At 39.7% G+C, this 19,304-nt stretch overlaps 1 protein-coding gene across 1 annotated transcript; it reads left to right on the top strand.

The window, feature by feature from the left end:
* The first annotated feature begins 363 nt into the window (after nucleotides 1-363).
* LOC140949615 (proto-oncogene tyrosine-protein kinase receptor Ret-like) lies at nucleotides 364-18,670 on the top strand. The gene is made up of 13 exons (XM_073398771.1): nucleotides 364-610; nucleotides 1,139-1,339; nucleotides 1,780-1,875; nucleotides 2,679-2,706; nucleotides 6,244-6,440; nucleotides 6,848-6,940; nucleotides 9,183-9,385; nucleotides 9,565-9,687; nucleotides 10,916-10,986; nucleotides 11,608-11,648; nucleotides 15,975-16,071; nucleotides 16,802-16,901; nucleotides 18,359-18,670. Exons 1-13 carry the CDS (start codon nucleotides 364-366, stop codon nucleotides 18,446-18,448), a joined length of 1,587 nt encoding a protein of 528 aa, XP_073254872.1. The 3' UTR covers nucleotides 18,449-18,670.
* Nucleotides 18,671-19,304: the final 634 nt, after the last annotated feature.

Below are 19,304 nucleotides of genomic sequence, written 5' to 3' on the forward strand. Positions count from 1 at the left end.
GTTCAGGTAAGCTATAAATTGGCAACCCCCCCTTTTAATTTTGTCTCATCTAAAAGGGGGCGCGTCGTTCAGGAATTTTTTCCCTATAGAACCGAGCAATAACAAGGTTACCTCAAGTTTAATTTGACAGGCTGATGTAGCGGTCAAGAGCCGGGACTAGAGAAGAACTAGAAAAGGATTACCATGTCAGTTTCCATCTTAATTGGCCATTGCTTCACAAAGGACCAGATTTATACTGTTTTTAGCCACAGCTAAACAGTATACGAATGTGGAAAAAATAACACGGCAGTTCGGTTGTTAGAGCTTTCCCTCACGATTATTCGTACTTTTTTCTTCTCCCATTCATAAGTAAAAGCCACAAGAATGTCTCAAGATCCAACTGCCATAGTAATAACATGGACAGTGAGAGATAAGCAAGTAATCAAACTGAGTCTTGAGATTCAGGAGGGAGGGGAGGGTGACTGGGCTCCCATCGCGGCTGCTACTGGTATGAATATTCATAAAACAGAGTTCAAGGTGCAGAATCTCAAGGCTGAAGTGAGGTATAGGTTTCGATTGGACATGAGACGACCTGGAGAGGAGAATCCTTCATACGTGGAGAGTAATTTAGGTAGGTCCGTCAATGCATTTATTAATTATTTTTTCGTTTAAAATCAATGAATGAATCGATAAATGATGATATCACTTAACTTGCATGCACTTAACTTTGTGGTGCTTTTGGACTATAAACATGAACGTTATTGTTAAGATTGTAGTCTTTATCTTTTTTCCTTCGTTTTATTGAGTACTAGTGTTGAACGTGGATATCACAAAGCGGAACAACAAGGGAGGTAAGTACATGTTTGTCAGTGATAAGTGGGGTAAAGGGTATTCATTTGGTCACGATTTGACACAACATTCACCCACTTTAAATTACATTAAAGCTATTTATATTCCAATAAAAAAGAGTTGAAGGGTGCAACAAATCACTTTCAAACCTCCCCTCTCCAATAAACCCCCGTTTCTCATACTTCTTCCTTTATAAGCTCCTACTTCCTTTTCCTCTTTTCTTTCCTTTTCACAGTTGCCTCATTCAGTATCCTTCCTCCACTGCTGATTCTGTCTCTCTCTTTCTAGTTACAAACCGTTTCTTCTGTAGTCCTTCTGGCGGTTTTCTCTCTTCCACCGCGTAAGCCATTAATCCGTCGGTCCATCTATCCACCATCCATCCATCCATCCAACCCAATGCTGAGGCTCGGGCGGAATTCTATAGACCCAATCAAAGACAGTAGTGTAAGTGCGATCACGGCAATAGAAGAATCCCTTCAGACTGCGACAGAAACAACGAAGCGTCAACAAGGTAAATGGAAAATCACACCTGGTTAATGGATGACCAGCTCTGGAAGTCTCGCCTTGGACATGTTTTCAGGGAGGGACGCACTACAAGATAAACAACACCTGTTAATTTGATGCAGTATACTTCAAAAGTCGATTTAGTACCTGCTCTACCTGCTCTCATTTAGTGTTGCAATTATATCACCGCAAAGGAGACGAGAATATAGTAACGTATAGCCTTTGGTATTCAAGTCGGCCGTTGATCTTAGTTACCAAGCCTCAGTGTTGTAGCGGTAGCCCATATAAGTCTTCCAGGCAAATATGCGCGGTGGACAAAAAGGTAACCCAAGAAAATCATATAAAGAATATAGGGTGTTCCGTTCTTATTTTAGTAAAACGCGATTAATTAAGTTAGACGTTTTCAGTATATTTTTTCATCTGGCGACATCATCCATATCTCAACAGGACTCTCTGCTTCAGAATTGTCTGGAATTGTCATAGGTGTTCTTTTACTAGTAATTTTGGCTTTGGCTGTTTACAAGTTTTGGCTTAAATTGCGAGGTGAGATTTGTCTATGTTTGTCTCGTCGTTGACATAACGTTTTGCCGACTGCGGGCCAATTTGATCACTTCAGTGAATTTCTAAGTTTACATTTCTCTCCAACTCCTTAAGTAAAAGGCTGCAGGGGTCGAAGATCACAATGAGCATTACCTATCCACCGGTCTTCTTATGTTATGGTGGCGTTGTTTGTAATAGTAAAGACTCCTTTCACCTGAGTTACATTACTCGCTCCCACTGTTCGCCCATCCTCTATGTTAAGCGAACATCGTTTAAAACTTACTTCAGTTTTTGCTAGGACCCGCTTATAGTGACCCTGTTTTACTTTGTAATAATTATATCCGAACCACTGAAGTGTTGTTCCTGTAAGTAATACTAGTCTTTAATTCGTGGTCACTTTACAAAAGATGATTACCCTTCCCTAATTTTGATAGCACTACAAGTACTTCAATTACATGTAACATAAAATCTACTTGATGTACAATGTATGTACAAAGATTTTTTTCGCCATAATAGTAATATCATGAATTCAGTCTTGTAGAGGACTACGTAAAACTGTTTCGGTTTGAAACATAAAATTATCTAGCATTTTCATGGTCTCCTCTTTTTCTTTCAATTTACAGGTAAAAAGGATGATCGATAAGTTGTCATACGTGTACCGCAAACATCCCTTACCTGACTTTTGCCTAGATGCTCTCTATTGTGAGGGAACCTAGATTGAAGATATTTATTGATCTGGACAAAAATTCCAGTCCAAAAAGACTTTAAACACAGGCATATGACTTCGCTCCCTTTTTTTTTTTTAGGGAAAGCAAAAAGGACTTGGAGTCAAGAGTAAGTGTTGGCGAAAGGATTAAACTAAAGTAATTCATGTTTGAAAATCCTGTAAAGATCTAAATTTTGCGTAACGATGTGCTATTAACCGCTACAAGCGCATTCTCCTTCATTCTCCATGTGTGATTTGAGCCATCAATCAAATCGTACTTTAATGGTTTCCTTTCTGATTTTGTTGAGATCACTTCGTCTGTATATTAAGACAATCAGTCTTTTCAAACTTAGCCTGCGTAGCTGGCGGTATTGTATGGGTGCGAGATTAAAGTTTTGGCGGCGAAGCCCTGTTCCAAAAAGAGGAAGCGAGGCGCTCGTGACGGCTCCGCAGTCAAATCTCACTCGACTATATTATGACGGCTCCGCCGCTAAATCTCACTCGACTACTACACAATACAGCCAGCTACGCAGGCTATTCAAACTTGGTTAACACTAAGCTTGATTTCCGCCGTCTCCCGGCTCCGGTCTTTGATCCTCCCCGAAAAGAGACGGCTGGACGCGTGGCCTGCGAGCAAGCTCTCCTATTTGGGCGACCGAAGCGAGTCTCGCGAAGCGCGCAAGCGAGCGGCGAAGCCGCGAGGGGCAGAGAAAAGGAGAGCTTGTAAAGATCTCTCATAAAATTTCATTTGTACTTCGCTCAGACGAAGGGAAATACCATTGGCTAAAAAATGACGTTCCGCAAAACAAAGTTGATTGATAACAGGCCAAGCTGGCAGTTTGGTTCTCAGGGGGATCAGATTGGTACCAAGAACGTGTTTCAGCCCTCCAAGCAGACGAGGGGGCTCGTTTGATTTAGTTCTCGCAAAGAGAATATTGCGTGCCGAGGTTAAGTCGGACCGAGTTTGTAGTTCTTGTGGAAGGAAAACGAAAACCCTTCATCAATTGTATTCGTTTGTGTCAAGCGCCTTGTTTAGTTCTAAAAACGAGAAGAGTGAGAGTGAAGAGAGATTCAAGCGCCCGGTTCAAGCGCTGCCTTCCAACGTCGGTTTCTTCGCGCGATTGAATTCCACTGGGTAGAAAAAATTTAGAAACGTGTACTTGACAGTGTAGCTGTGCAGCTTGACCGTAAAGAAGGACAAAAGAAATAGTTGGTAGCAACTGTAGTACAACTTAAGAGAACCAAGTCCAGGAAAACGCTATTCTCCAGTTCCGGAAAGGAAAAACATATAATGTTTTTCTTGGTGATTGCGACGGGGAGTCGGTCTTCTACACTGCAGTATGGACGACTTTTCAAGTGAAGTAAACGAAACGAGAATCAAAGTATTAAGTTCTCATCCGAGCGGACACGTTGAAGTTCGATGTCCCCGTGGAAAAAAAAAAAACACATCAGTGATTAAAAATATTGCTTTGATGCTGTTGCAAAAGCGATCTATAAATTTTAAAATGATTATACGCGCCCTCGGCTGTCTAAATTTGACGGGCGGTTGTCACTTTTCTAATCTGCGGCACGTTTGCGGTGACAGTTTTCACGCTTTGCAGAGTCTCGGGGTTTCCGGGGTGGAAATGAAAATTTATGAGAGATCGTTGCAATCTCCTTTTCTCGGCCCCTCGCTCGTCCGTTCTTGCGAGGCTCGCCCAAATAGGAGAGCTTGCTCGCAGGCTACTGGACGCGTGACCCGTTGACCTTGTCTGTAACGTAATTGGAAAATTGATAATTCAGGCGTCTCCGATGTGACTGAAAGTGTAACCGGTCTCCAATTTTCTTATTTATTTGGCTCAAAATTGCATCAAGCGTTCCCTTACCCACCCAAATGACTTTCGAAATAGTTTTTTCGGTACATTTCCCTACATTTTGAAAAGATATTCTTCGGTACATTTCTGTACACGGCGACAGGTAGTTAATTTTCTTCGATCTACGAATATTGGTTGCGTCTTCTGTGGGTCCGAACTGACTGATTCTCGGAAGCGGACCAAATTAAATGGAAAAGTTTCTGATTTACCAGATAAAATTTCCAGCGTATTGAACGTTCCTCTGTCAACTATAACGTGGACGGCTAAATCTATAACGAACGCAGTTATCGAGACCTAAAGCGCCTTGAAAAGATCCTTGAAGATGCAAAATCTCTCCAACCACAATCATTCACAACAAACAATCGAACAAAACGATGTGTTCCTTCGGACTCTAGAATTTCGCCTAGTGTCTCCGCGCCGCCGAAATCTCCTCGCCATGCAATGGATCAAGGAAGCAGGGAAGGAAGCACTTTCTGTTTTGATGTGATAATTTAGGCGACAATCTTTGTCAGACGAAAATCTGCAGGCGGTAACATGATTGGCTTAGACCAACAAAGGAAATCGCACACGTCCAGCCGCTCTTTAGGGAGATGAGTGTGGGCTCATTTTCCCGAACAGCGGCTGGTAATCGAGCCTAGGTTAACACTGGCTTTAGAAATACTTGCATCGATTTTAAAGAATTATCGTTAATTATTAGAGAAATGTTGATTGAAGAGCTAGCGCGGCCCAGTGTCCTTATGAAATATTTTAAACAATAAATGACTGGTCCCGAAGGAAACAGCTAAATTTTGTTTCCCAAGGGACCAGTCTTTGAGTGATTTGTCATATAGCCCACAAAGAAACTTTTTCGTGTACAAATTTATGAAAATAAATCTCGCGAGCGGTCAACATTTGCCCTGACGTCATAGATTTTGCAGTGTTACCCGCTCAGAGATTTTGGCGGGAACAAGTTTTATTGTTAGATATCATGTGACCTCGAAGTAAGTATAATAAGATCTCGCGCTGATGTGAAAAAATGTCCAGCTATATCATAACAAATACAGGATAATGGCTGAGCTCCAGGGCCTTCTTACTTAAAAATAATTTTAGGACGGCTTGCTTAGTGACTCCTGTGCCCTGCTCTACCAATTATTGAAAATAACAATCTTTTAAAAACTATAGAAAGGTGCATTACGATGTGTTACGTTTTCTTAAACAACATCGGCATCAGCAAGAAACTTCGGCTTATTGTATACACATGGTGCAACAGCTCCACTACTGATGATTTTTTTTTTCAACTAGAGCAACGTGGTGGAAATTGAAGGAGAACTGAGCGGTGAAAATTTACCTCCCGTCTCGGGTCTTAGTAATAGCATGGAATTTTGGCGGAAACAAGTTTTATTGTTAGATATCATGTGACCTCGAAGTAAGTATAATAAGATCTCGCGCTGATGTGAAAAAATGTCCAGCTATATCATAACAAATACAGGATAATGGCTGAGCTCCAGGGCCTTCTTACTTAAAAATAATTTTAGGACGGCTTCCTTAGTGACTCCTGTGCCCTGCTCTACCAATTATTGAAAATAACAATCTTTTAAAAACTATAGAAAGGTGCATTACGATGTGTTACGTTTTCTTAAACAACATCGGCATCAGCAAGAAACTTCGGCTTATTGTATACACATGGTGCAACAGCTCCACTACTGATGATTTTTTTTTTCAACTAGAGCAGCGTGGTGGAAATTGAAGGAGAACTGAGCGGTGAAAATTTACCTCCCGTCTCGGGTCTTAGTAATAGCATGGAATTAAGAGGAATTCAGCAACAACAAGCAGAGAAGCAGAAGCAGAGCTAACAGCTTACTTGGAACCTAGTGACTATCCAGAAAATCAATCCTGGGAAGTGCCCAGAGTAAGTATTATCATAGAAAAGGTGATCGGTCAAGGTGCATTTGGACAAGTTGCTAAGGGGTCAGCGTCACAGCTACGAGGGGTAGAGGGAACGACAACAGTGGCCATAAAGATGTTGAAAGGTAATCTATAAAGTTGAGTACAGTATGATAAAATGGGGCGGAATCGGATCACTTATCGCGTACTTATGATTATGAGTTTGATTATGATTGTGTACTGCATCATCATTATTCTCAGCTTCTAGTGCCAGAAAACTCATTCTGCCTTCCAACAAATTTCTTCGTAATCTCAGACGGACATAACATTCCTCAATATTAAGACACTCCACTGAAAATCCCACTGCAGAATTATGTGACCATTCACCGATCATTCCTACTCTAAGCTGTTCCAAGTGAGGCTTCATCTCTTTTGGGGGAGAACTTATGCACCTCTAGTATGACCTCCAAGTCCTTTCTATTTCAACACAATCAGAAACTATGTGAATAGGCTGTCGCCAATTTAAAACATGCATCTTAACCAAATCTTGTAGTTGACGCCCGCGATTCTGACAGGACGGACTTGTTATCAGAGCTTGAAGTGATGAAGACATTAAGCCGTCATCCACACGTCATCAAGCTTTATTTAAAGAAGGTAGCACTTAATAGCCAAAGGCTAATAAACTTGTGGCCCTCATAAAATACACAACTATTTACAATCTAATGAATATAGTAAGCTAAAATATATAAACAATTAAAATAAAACAGGATTCGAATTTTATAAAAATAAAAAATTATTAAATGATAAAATGATGCAAACATTGTTGTTCCTTAAAAATCTTGGCAAACATGTTCTTTTTAAAACATGGTACAGAATCTAGTTTCCTAATTTCAATTGGTGTACTATTCCACAGTCTTGTTGCCGAAACAGCGAAAGAGCGTCCTCCCTCTGTTTATCTTCTATATTTAGGACAAACAGCATTAATGCTTGAATATCTAGTGTTGCGGGAGTGCCGCTTATTATTCAAAATTAAGTGTTCATTTAGATAATTCGGCAAATACCCATTAATTCGCTTATACATTATTATGCATTTATCTATCTTATGTTGCTCATAAAACGGAATCCAACCTAGCTTGTTAAACAAAGCAACTGATGGTGTCATGCGATCGGCATAAGAAATAACGCGTGCCGCACGTTTTTGCAATCTTAAGACCCTATAAACCGACTCTTTATCACAATTTGCCCAAACAACGTGCGTAAGACATAAAAGGGCGAATAATGCTATTATAAAACTGACGTCGCTGTTTAAGAGGTAGACAGGTTCGAATCTTACGCAGTATTGCGATTCTAGAGGCCAACTTTTTACATACTTTCTCAATATGTTCATCAAATGACAATTTGCTGTCAATTTCTACGCCTAATAAGGTAGCACAATCCACATTACTGAGCTGTTTTCCGTTTAAGAAAACATCTGTGTCACTTCCATTTATGTTAGCCACACATCTTTTCCCAGTGATCGTGAGTACTTTAGTCTTGTCTTCATTTAATGGGAGCTTATTCGCTGAAGCCCATAATTGAATTTCAGAGACAGACTTATTTAGTGATGAACTTAAGGTGGCTAAGTTTTTCACATCCGCAAAAGCAGTGACAGTCGTATCGTCTGCGTAAAGGTCCAACTTAGCACTTGTATACAAGGGCAGATCGTTGATAGACAAAATGAAGAATAAAGGACCTAAAATACTGCCCTGAGGGACTCCATGCAACATCAAAGCTTCGCTTGACTCACTCCCATTTACACGGACCACTTGCTTCCTATCCAACAAATAAGAGTGACACCAGGCAAGCTCCCGGTTGGCTATACCGTACAGTTCCAACTTGCGCAACAATAGCTTATGGTCCACCATTTCGAAAGCCTTTCGATAATCAACCAGGACCATGCCGCATACATAATTATTATCTAGGCCGAACAAAAGCTCGTCAACTAACTTGATTAGAGCAGTCTCGGTACTGTACATCCTACGAAACCAAGACTGTCTAGAATCCAGCAAGTTATTATCCATAAGGAAAGCATATAGAGTGTTGTGCATATGACGTTCGATTACTTTTGACACCACCGGTAGCACAGAAATTGGGCGATAATTAGAAGGATCACTGGCCGCACCTTGTTTGAATAGAGGTGTCACATTAGCAGCACTGAATCTGGTAACAGAAAAATCATTCATTTGCAATTAACACTCAGTCCGAAATCTAGCTGCTAACATTTTATTGAGATGGTTGTTTTATAAGGGTATGTAAAATGTAGAATGACCCTGTTACTCGTTTTGAAGCCCGCTTCTCCATCAACATTGTGTAATGCATTTATTGCAGCCTTGCTAACAATAGTCTTAAATGACTGTTAATTCATTAAATGACTCATAATTTGAACCTCGGTTAAAGATACGAGAGTGGAAATGATCCATTTTCGGGGTATATTACGAACTCACAACGGACTGCTTTCCAGCTGGCTTGATTAGCTCAGTGGAGAGACCATTGCGTCCGGCGTTTCGCAAGGCCAGGGTTCGATTCCCAGTTAAGCCTGAATTTTTTTAGGTTCTTTAATCTTGCAAATGCTTAGGTTGTTTATTCAACTGCGAGGCTCATTTCCACACTCAATAATTTGCAGAACTAACGGAACGTTTTTCTTCTATTTGAACTTTTCCTCTCTGCAGAATGCACAAGGTTAGTTAACTTATCTGCACAACCTTTCCATTTCTTGAGGGTAATAGTTGAATTGACGAAATTATAGGTTGAATAAAAGAAATACGCAAAAACTGTTATATAGACTGTATTATGGTGACCGTGGGGGTCGTTCCTGGTTTTGTAATGAGCTCACTGCCAATCTTTATATACTTGTTCCGCAGACCCCATTCTTGTAATCACTGAGTACGTTCCATATGGGGATCTCCTGGGTTACCTAAGAAAAAGTCGTGGACTTAATGACACGTATTACAAAGAACCTGATATCAAGCCGCAAACAACGTTGACGTCACAGCAACTGATCAGTTTTGCCTGGCAAATTGCTGATGAAATGAGTTATTTGTCTTCGAAAAAGGTATGTTAGCTTACTGGAATGTTTCCTTTAGTTGTTGGCCATATGTTGACAATATCAGTATTTTTATCTGTTTGGAAAATTGCAACAGGCTAAGGATTACTAAGGAAAAATTACAAATTTACTGTCAAGGAATTAATTTATTATGTGGACTGACGTCACTATAATTTGATTGCTCTTAGATTGTTCATCGTGATTTTGCAGCCCGTAATGTATTGGTTGGAGATCAAGAAATTTGCAGAGTGACAGACTTTGGAATGGCCAGAGATGTGCACCAGGAAAATATTTATGAAAGAAAAATGAAGGTTTTCGTATCGTTTCTGTTAGGGATGTATTAAAAAATGTTATCCTGCACTGAGGGGGCCTGACAAAACAGCCAACATTTCGCGACGCCACGAAGTCCTTCTCTGCGGAATGGCTTCAAATGTTCAGAAGCTCTACTCTGATATGGGTAAGGACTCATCATCAGTAAAGAATTTCTGCGCTCGTTTCACAGACGACCTTTTTCGGGGAAGTGTCGAAATGCGGGCTGCTTTCTCAGGCTACATTTGTTCCTGAAGATATGCAACGAATACGGATAAACATGTCTTTTCGTATGACTGATATATTCACGCATAGTCTTGCTGCTACGGGGAAGTGTTGAGCTGTTTTGCGTATTCGCGACTACAGAGTACATTTTTCTCGCATTTTGCCATTTGGGTAAAGTCCTTGAATCTTGCTTCTTAGTCTAAATGTCGTTTTTCACGCATATTACTAGTATTGCTACCAGAGGGAGGTGTTAAGCTATTTTGCGTATTCGCAACCATAGAGTAAATTTTTCTCGCATTTTTTCACTTGGTTGAAGTCCTTGAATCTCGCTTCTTCGTCTAAATGTCATCAATCCAACTGCAGATGTGTCGGAAATTTGTGTATACCTTTTGCTCAAATTTAAGCTGCACTAAGATTGGTTTCTTTTTGGTGACTTCGATTAGTCACTTGTGACTACGATTGTTATGTTTTTTTTTTCGTTACTATGGCCAATAAAATGTCAGAGCATTTTAGGAGCCACCGACAAAATAGCATGAGTACATTTACTGACAAGACATACTAGTAAGAACAACAACTCACATAAATGAAGTACACACAACTGCATCCAAGTTAGCACCGAATGCAACCGTAAAAGTACATGCGTTGCAGAACCTCGGAAAGCTCAGGTTAAAGGCCAATGGTTAGTCCATTCCTGCTGTTACTTGATTCGTAGTCCTCGATGACAGAAACCTCACGAACAGGCCACAGTTGTTCAAAGGTGGATTACGCTATCCATTGGATAAATCTTTATCCACGGAATAGCGCAATTGGTTTCACAACGCTTATCCGCTGGATAGTGATTTATCCGGTAGATAGCGCTATTCAACGTTTGAACAACCCGGGCCCGGGTTTCGTACAGTACAATGCTTGCTCATACTGTGGCATATTTGAGCGTTCCCTTCCCGATCCCTTTTATGGTCAATGAATCAGTTTTTTAAAAGTTCTTTGCTTGTTTCTTTCATTAAGGGGCGACTTCCTGTAAAGTGGACCGCTTATGAAGTATTAATGTACGGGCAGTACACGACAAAAAGTGACGTGTAAGTACCTCCAATCCTCGCAAACTGCGCTCTTTAGTTTCCTTTATATTAAATTGTTCTGCAACAACTTCAACTACACAAAAATGCCGAATTTGCGTATGATATGGAAGTGCAGTCCAAAAGTAGTAGATAAATCGAATCCAAAAATTCTTGTTATGCTCTCATTCAAGCACTTGCAAGTTTATTAATAAGGTACATGAGCAAGTTTCGTGGCGATTTCATGACATCAACAGATGATGTTTTCCTCAGTTGTCGATATTCACTGCATTGCCAGGCAGCTGAGCTGCTGCTCAACTTCTCGTTGCGTGACGTCAATTGTCCACTAATTTTCTTTTTCCTCTTTTTTCTCCTTCCTTCTCCCGCTCCTGGCCCAATTTTGAGTAACACGTAAATGTTTATGCGCGTACATAGTGTAATTGAACTGTTATATCTCAACATTGACCAGGGGGGACGTTGGAGATATTTAGCAAAAGACAAAAATCCTAACTATTGTTAAGTTGTACAACCTTCTCATCTATTTCTGTCCGTGGTTGTTGTCGTAAAATCAGGCAAGAATCATAATTTGAATGGCTATTTATAATTGCAAATATTTCTTACATTTTTTTTGTTATTTAATCGCAGCTGGAGTTTTGGAGTGGTACTTTATGAAATAACTACCATAGGTATGATTTTGACCACGATACTGCTCTTCTCCTACACAGATAAAAACCCCTCAAACCCTATTCAGACCGGGAGGCTTTTGAGGCCCCCGTGAAAATTGAAGCTGAATAACTTTAAAACCGTCTAAGGCCCTGTTTTCGCCACGACGAAAACGTGGAATTAGCCTGTGAACAGGCTCTCTGTTTGGGGAAACATAGCAAAAAAAGGATCTCCCCAGTCTCCCGCTCGACCAAAGGCCTGTTCACAGGCTAAGGTGGAATCTATTTGTTGACAACAACGCTCTAAAAGCGTTAAAGTCTTGTTTGCTTGGAGATAAATAAGAAGTGAGGAGGCCATTTATTCTACACGAAACAAGATTTCCTTGCTGAAGTTTTTCACTTCATTCTTTATTCTTCAGGATGTTTACTTTTTGTATCGTATTCGACGATGATTGAGTCGTGTATAAATAAACAAATTAAAAATCGAGAGAAATTACATCATTGCAAGAGAGAAAAAATAGTCCTCTGGGAGGACATGAGCTTACTGGCAATGAATAGTCTGTACAAAGAAAAGGGCAATGACATGTTGCCTTAGTCAGAAGCATAAACGTTTATAACGCGTCGTGTGCTACGAGGGAAATTATTTTACAAAGAGAAAATTTAACTTTTTCACTCAGTGCACTTTGTTTTTTTCAACACATTTGTTTTCTATTGCCAATATACGCAACAATACATTTGCCGTCCGTTATCTGTGGAAAACGTATGTAACGAAACATCGCGACAAGTGACAACAGACCGAATGACCATCGAAAACCACGTGCTTGCAAAACCAAATCGTTTTTCAAGGCACTTACGTTATGCAGTGCCGTGCAGCACGTAATTAGGTAAGTTCGGCAGCCACATAAAAGCAGGGTTAAAACTTCAAGAGAAATTCTCGAATTGAGTTTGGCCAGATTTATTTTGCTATTTCTGTCCATTCGTAATTGCTTTATGTGTTGATTGAGTTCCACTAGTAATGAATATTTTTTAATCTTCTGTAGTATTAAATGTGGGAAAATAGAAACGCGAATGTGTCGCTTTTACTATGTAAACATTCAACTAAATTGTCACAAATTTAAATAAATTCAAAACATTTCATATTTATAATTTATAATTTATTAATCAGGTTATTGACCAGATTACCACCAAAAGTGGCAGGGCTGCCCGGATAGAAAGCCATGGGGCTTATAACACTCAGGCTACCCATTTAAAAACAAATTCAAAGTTATTTATGTATACATAAATGACAAGAATAAGCTAAATATAAGTAATAAGGTTAAGAGGTATAATAATCAATTATGGTAATATGGTAATTTTGCTATGACATTTGCGTGCTTAATCTTGGACAGAAATTACAATAGTCCCAGAACTGGTCATTCCTCACGGACCCAAACATAAATAACGGAGCAAATTAAAATATCCCTAAGAACGATCAGCATCAAATGCCTTCTTGTCATAACAACGCTTTATAAGACAAAGGCAGGAAGATAGCGGGTATCGAGCACAGTCCCTTCGGCTCCGAAGGTTACGCTTTACCGCACGTACGGGGACAGTAGAACATGGCGCGTCAATTCAATCATCGCCTGCTCATCACGAGCTCATTTGCATACAATGAAAGTAGCCATAATTCTTATCCCCAGTTTCCAACGTCTCTGTTAGGAACGCTGGGAGTAGGCCCCCCGTTTGCGACGAACCGACGAAACAACAACAACAACAACAAAAACGCTCTGCTAAGGCAAGGTCGACTAATAGGCAAGTTTCGTACGGCCCTGCGACGAGAACGATTGCGAGGCTAATGCGGGTCAATTTCTTTGCAAAAACAAAAACAAACATAGGCAATTTGCCGCTGAGTGGCTGGAAAACGATAGAAATCTTTAAAATAGTAAGATTTCAAAGCTTAAACTTATCAGTAAGCCAAAGGGATAGCTGTTGCAAACAACAAAATTGTTGGATAAGCTGATCGTACTTAACAGAAGAAAGGAAAAAAGCGACGAAGCCAAAAGAAGAAGTAATTGTTAAGCTTGAAGAGGATAAAGTTTGTTAAAATGAAAATAGTTTACTCCCTTTAATTATGATAATCTTACTTCTAAGTATTCTATTTTTTCTCTTGTGAATATCTGTGAAATGGAGTTTAAACTGTTCAGTATATATATCGTCTGTATAAAATTCTGTGTTCAAGTTCTTGTCGAGTGAGAAGTGCGTACGTTTTTTGATTAATAATGCAAGAAAAACGTAAGCTTATGTATAAATAAACTCATACTATTTTATTCATCTTCGTTTAAACCGATTTAACTTCCTTACAGTGCAAGGAATTTATGCAAAATGTCTGCCCCGTCGGTTTATTTTCTTTCAAATACACAAGATTTTGTATTCGCTCCGTTAGAAAACATGTCAACTAATTAAAACGAAGGTTTCGGCTTAACTTGCAGGCTTTCGACCACTACCAACACTCCAATAGAGTTTTAACCATCACTGAAAATAACATTAAAATAGCTACAGGGTATTACCTTGTTTTATGGATTTTGAAACCATCTTCGCAGTTTTATTGAACTCACTCACCGACCACTATTTCGGTCAATTTCTGGTTAGGCTCGCTGTTTTTCTTAGTGATGACGAGCTGATTTTCGTTTTGCTGTTTGAAACAACGATTTCTCAAGCCTGTAAGTAAGTTTTGAGACCTCCAGACCTTCCAACGTTTCAAATTTTTCTTCTTTTCGGCAACTCAGCCGCAGTTTTCTCATGTTTGCTTGTCTTCTTGGTGAGGAGTGACCCCTATTAGCCTCGCTTTCGCGCAAAAACAAGCACTCGTCCTAGGCCGCCCGGGAATACGAAACTCGCCTATTACTTAGTGTTGGACATCTATGTTACAGTCAATTGACAGCTGTGTCAAAAAAGGTATCCGCCGACCAATATCAAATGACTTTATTGCGGGCTCAGGTATGCAACTCATTGAAGTGACCAGTTTGTAGTTTTCAATTGATCGCGGGCTCAGGTCCATTTGTTAAAGGTGGAATTCAGTTTGCTTTCATCCTCGGAGACCCAGGGGCAGTAAATCGGGACTATAAAATGTTCGTGGTGAAAGTTTACTGTAAGATCGAGAAGAGCCTCTAGGCACTTACTCTTGCCTGCTTCTGATTGGCCAGAAAAAATTCTGGCCAATCAGCGAAGAGGAGCAGCTCGGTGACTCTGGTGTTTTCTTACACAACGTATTTTTGCTCATCGATCGCCATCAACGGGGAACGTTTCTCGAAAAGTTGAATTACTTGGGAAGGACATTTCTTAAAAGATCCCTCGAGAGCTTCGCTTTTGGTCTTGGCTAAATCTGTATAGTTATAAGTGAATCCAGGCTTTTATGACAGATGCTGGGTTCAATTATTAACATTGTTAATTTCTCTCTGAATTTCACAATTTGCGTGTTTGTTTGCTTCTTAGCATCGTTTCATACACAGATCAACTTTTCTATCACGATTACCTGGATTTGTATGGGTTTTAAATAAATTTAAGTACATTTAATCAGCTATTCAAAATGGCAGATCCAAGACGGCAGATGGTTCTAGATACTTCTTTAATAACAATGAGGTCATCATCACATCAGTGAATGAGTAAGCCAACTTCTTGATTTTGTCAGACTTCAGACCCCTTATTATTTGATTATTGCTCTGAGGGGGAAAATTGATGGAATCTGGATTCTACCAATAAATTCAACAATATCTCAGTTTTTGTAAATGATGAGTACATTATTCTGTGTAATTTTGGACGGTATCAATGACCGTTTTGAAATTATAGCGGTCGGCCTCTGAAGCCCCCAGGTCGCAGGAGGCAAAAAAAGAATGATAATAATAGTAATAAAGCTTGGTCTGAACGGGGCCAAATTAATATTACATTCAAGTGATAAAAAATTCTGAGGAAAGTTCTCATTTAAGTAGGTAGATGCACGTCCTTCGAATTTTCAAATAACGTCCTCTACAAAAAAATACTGTAAGTTCTGACGCGTTTGCCGATCCGTTAAAACGGATAAGGTCAAAATAAGACGTAAGGTGTAAATATAACGTTTTCATAACAAACGAACTCTTCAGAAGAAACAGTTAATAAAATCACCCTTTTCGTTTTCATTCTAAGACCTAAACCAAGGGTTACATTATCTTTCCGCTTATAAGATTTTGAAACGGAACTTACATCCTAAAGAAATATTGAGAAACCCCTCCTGTATCTCTAGAAAGCTAAGGGTACATGTGAAAACAGATAAAGTATGTTCTGAGCGTTTACCTTTAATGTTCTGATTGTTTTCTTGTTATCTATGTTTGTATTAAGGTGGTACACCTTATCCGCGAACGGCAGGACGGAAAATGGCTGAGTTACTTCTTGAAGGCTACAGAATGCCCAAGCCAAGTCATGTGGTTGATGCTCTGTAAGTTTATAAACCAAATGGCTGGTAACCAAAATACTGAAGCGGTCAATCTTAACTTGTTAACATGGAGACAAATAATATGTGATTGAGCGATGACTTTTATAAAGAGGAAGGAAATTTTATTCAGTTCAGTGCAGTCTTTAATAACCAAGAAGTATTTCCCGGGCTTGGGGTACGACATTACAAGTAACAGTTGTGTAAAACACTCCATGGGAGAGACAGCTAGAGCTCTGGAGAAGAGACTGGTCGAACACCAAAAACAAACAACATCCGCAGTCTAGGAACACCAGTCTAAAACCTCCCATGAGATCGACTGGGAGGGGTCAAGATCTTTGACCAGGAGACGGTGGAATTCAAAACAGAAAATCAAGAAGGAGGTCATCCATATCAGACGCCAGTGTCCAACCCTAAACAAAAATGGGGTTACGAACTTCCCGCGATTTTTAACCATTTGTTGTCACGTGACTTATTCACGTGACAATACTGAGCGTTTACTGCTGATGAAAACTGTGAGATGCATTAGAAAGCTACGAGACTAAAATCTGAGACTTTTGGGACTAGAATTTATTTTTCAAAATGTAATATTTCATTGTTTAGTATTATCCCATTTGTAGCTATTTTGCGTGGAAAACTCCTGTATCATCCCTTCCTTGAGCCCAAGAGATCTGTTTCTATTTTTCCGCTAGCTTAATCGAAAGGTTAAATAGAAAAACCTAATGTTTATTCATAGATACCAGATGATGCTTAACTGTTGGCAAGAAGATCCTGATGAGAGGCCAACATTTGAAGCTCTACGTCATGAATTAAAGGAGATGGAAAACCAAAATAAGGTGAAACAAACAAGCACTCCATTAAAGAGAGACAAAAAAGAATTTAAAAAAAAATACATTCAAGCCTCTTAACATTGGTCACCTTGGTTACTGAGACAGGTAGATGGGTATTGTGGGGAGTTACGGATGAAACTATGTTTAGGAAAAAGCTAGAACATTTATTTCTAGTTCTTGTTCACTAATTTATGGCGCTCAAATCGTGCATATTAATGAGTTGGAAGGGAAACTAGCTCTCTAACTCCCTATTTCGCTCCTTTTCAGATTTTCTATTTCCCTCCACAACTACCACCATCACATTTCTGTTGTTTCCCTCCACCTCCACCACCACCACCACATTTTTTTCACGAGATTAAGACAAAAGGCTATGACGTCTCCGGCGTTTATGTATTCCTCTCCTCTTAATGAGATTCCTGCCCAAAAAAGGTAACTCTGTACAACCTGTACTACATATTAATAGATAGAAAAAGTGAACTTACAGTTTAAAATGTTTCGTTCTGCTGATATAGTAAACTAGAGCGATAATTTTATGTATGAACCTGAATGATGTTTTGCGAACATTGGAAGGTCGGTTAAGATGTTCTGCTTTTTACTTACTTGATTTTCTTTTTGTAGATGGGCATTTTGGGGAGGTACGGGTGAAATACTTCATTAATTTTCAGGGGAAAATTTTTTAAATGTTTAATTGAATAACTCACTTGATTCTCACAGTAGTATAGGGCGCAGTCAGCGAATTACCTTTTTTGGACAGGAATCTCATTAAGGAGGCAGATATACATGAACGTCCATGACGTCATAGCCTGTTCTCTTTATCTCATGAATGAAACGCGGTGGAATTTCATTAGGATAAGGTTATGGACAATTTTTTTCGGTGGCTTAACTCGACAGGTTTTAGATAGAGCAATGTCTCGCTTTTTGATTGGTTGCGTTAGACACTAAGAAAAGTATTCATTGGTTGATTCCTGTTGTCGAAGGAATAAGGCTAAGTTTGCTTGAGACTGATTATCACTGAACCGTGACATTATTATGCAAGTTCTGTTTACTACCACTTTCGTTTTCCATTGCAGATAAAAAAAATGGTCTAGTTCTAGTGCACTGATTTTTCGCACTCAAATCATGCATATTACTCCACTGCTCTTCCCCCTATTCCACAATCCAGTTATTTGGGTCCTGCTCAAATTTTTTTTCCCTCCGCTTACCACAACTACCACCACACTACTATTGTTTCCATCTACCACCACCATCGCCACTACGTTTTTGCATGAGATAAATACAAAAGGTTATGTTGGGTTTGGTGTGCTAATTACCAGCCCTCATTTCTTAATATTTACTTCCGTCTCAGTGCCCCTATCTGCGGTGGCTTTCGTGTAAAAGCAAGAGCCGGCCGGTATAGTGTGAATGCAACCTCAAACAGCAGACTTTTACCGTTAAATAATAGCATTGAATTTTTCTTCTGGCAGAGACTCATCAAAATGCATTGCTTTGACGAGAGGCTCTGCAAGAATGTGGACGATTTGATGTTTGAGACAGGCACTTTGCTCAGTGGATGAAATTGAGCTGGAGATTGCACGGTATCAACCACGTCAAATGACCCAGTATCACTGCAATTTACGGCTTTTTCGTACTAACTCTAGTTAGATTAGCTATCTATTCAAGTAGAACTAACTGGCTTTGAAAGCAGTTCATAAAGCAAGTGAGAATAGTTATTGCAGAGATTTGTTCTTTTTTGCCGTGTATTCTTAAGAGTTATATAAAAATATTGACGATAGATGGCTGAAGATCGTTTTCACTTTCTTACTTTTCCAGTGAAAAATTGTATATTTCTTCCTCTGATCCAGCGAAATATATAATTCCGCTCCAATATCCCATAAAGCAATAAATCTGGATGTAAAAATCAGTGTGCGGTCTTTGAAGAAAATGTCTACCATGGCATCGATCCCGTTTTGATTATAGAGGGGAACGCCTCGAACTAATTTGTAACTTGACACTACCGATTCGAATATCCCGCCTTACCCAGGCCAAGGTCAAATTCCCCACCCTCGGGAATGTCTTTCGTGTAACATTCTCCGCTCCTAATGCCTGGGATTTGCCGGGGGTGAGTTGTTGAAGTTGTGAATTGATCAACCTCTTCCCATGAAAATTATTTTTAATCTATTCTTGTTTCCTTGTCATACCGCGTGCTTCTTTTAAGGAAGCCACCTTATTGGTCGGTTAGAGTGGCGTCATGTAATTTTAGACTTGACGGGTAGTCATTTCTTTGGCGATCACGCACAGCAATCCATACGACGTGCGAACTTGGTATTACTTTAACCGACGAGTCAAAAGATTTCTACGTGGAAAAATCTTTCCAGAGTAGCTGTTAAGGAGCGAAACTGCCCTAGCTCGCGAAAGTTGCCGGAGAAAGTG

Source organism: Porites lutea, chromosome 10, assembly GCF_958299795.1.
Source record: "Porites lutea chromosome 10, jaPorLute2.1, whole genome shotgun sequence".
In the NCBI taxonomy this organism is placed as follows: domain Eukaryota; kingdom Metazoa; phylum Cnidaria; class Anthozoa; order Scleractinia; family Poritidae; genus Porites; species Porites lutea.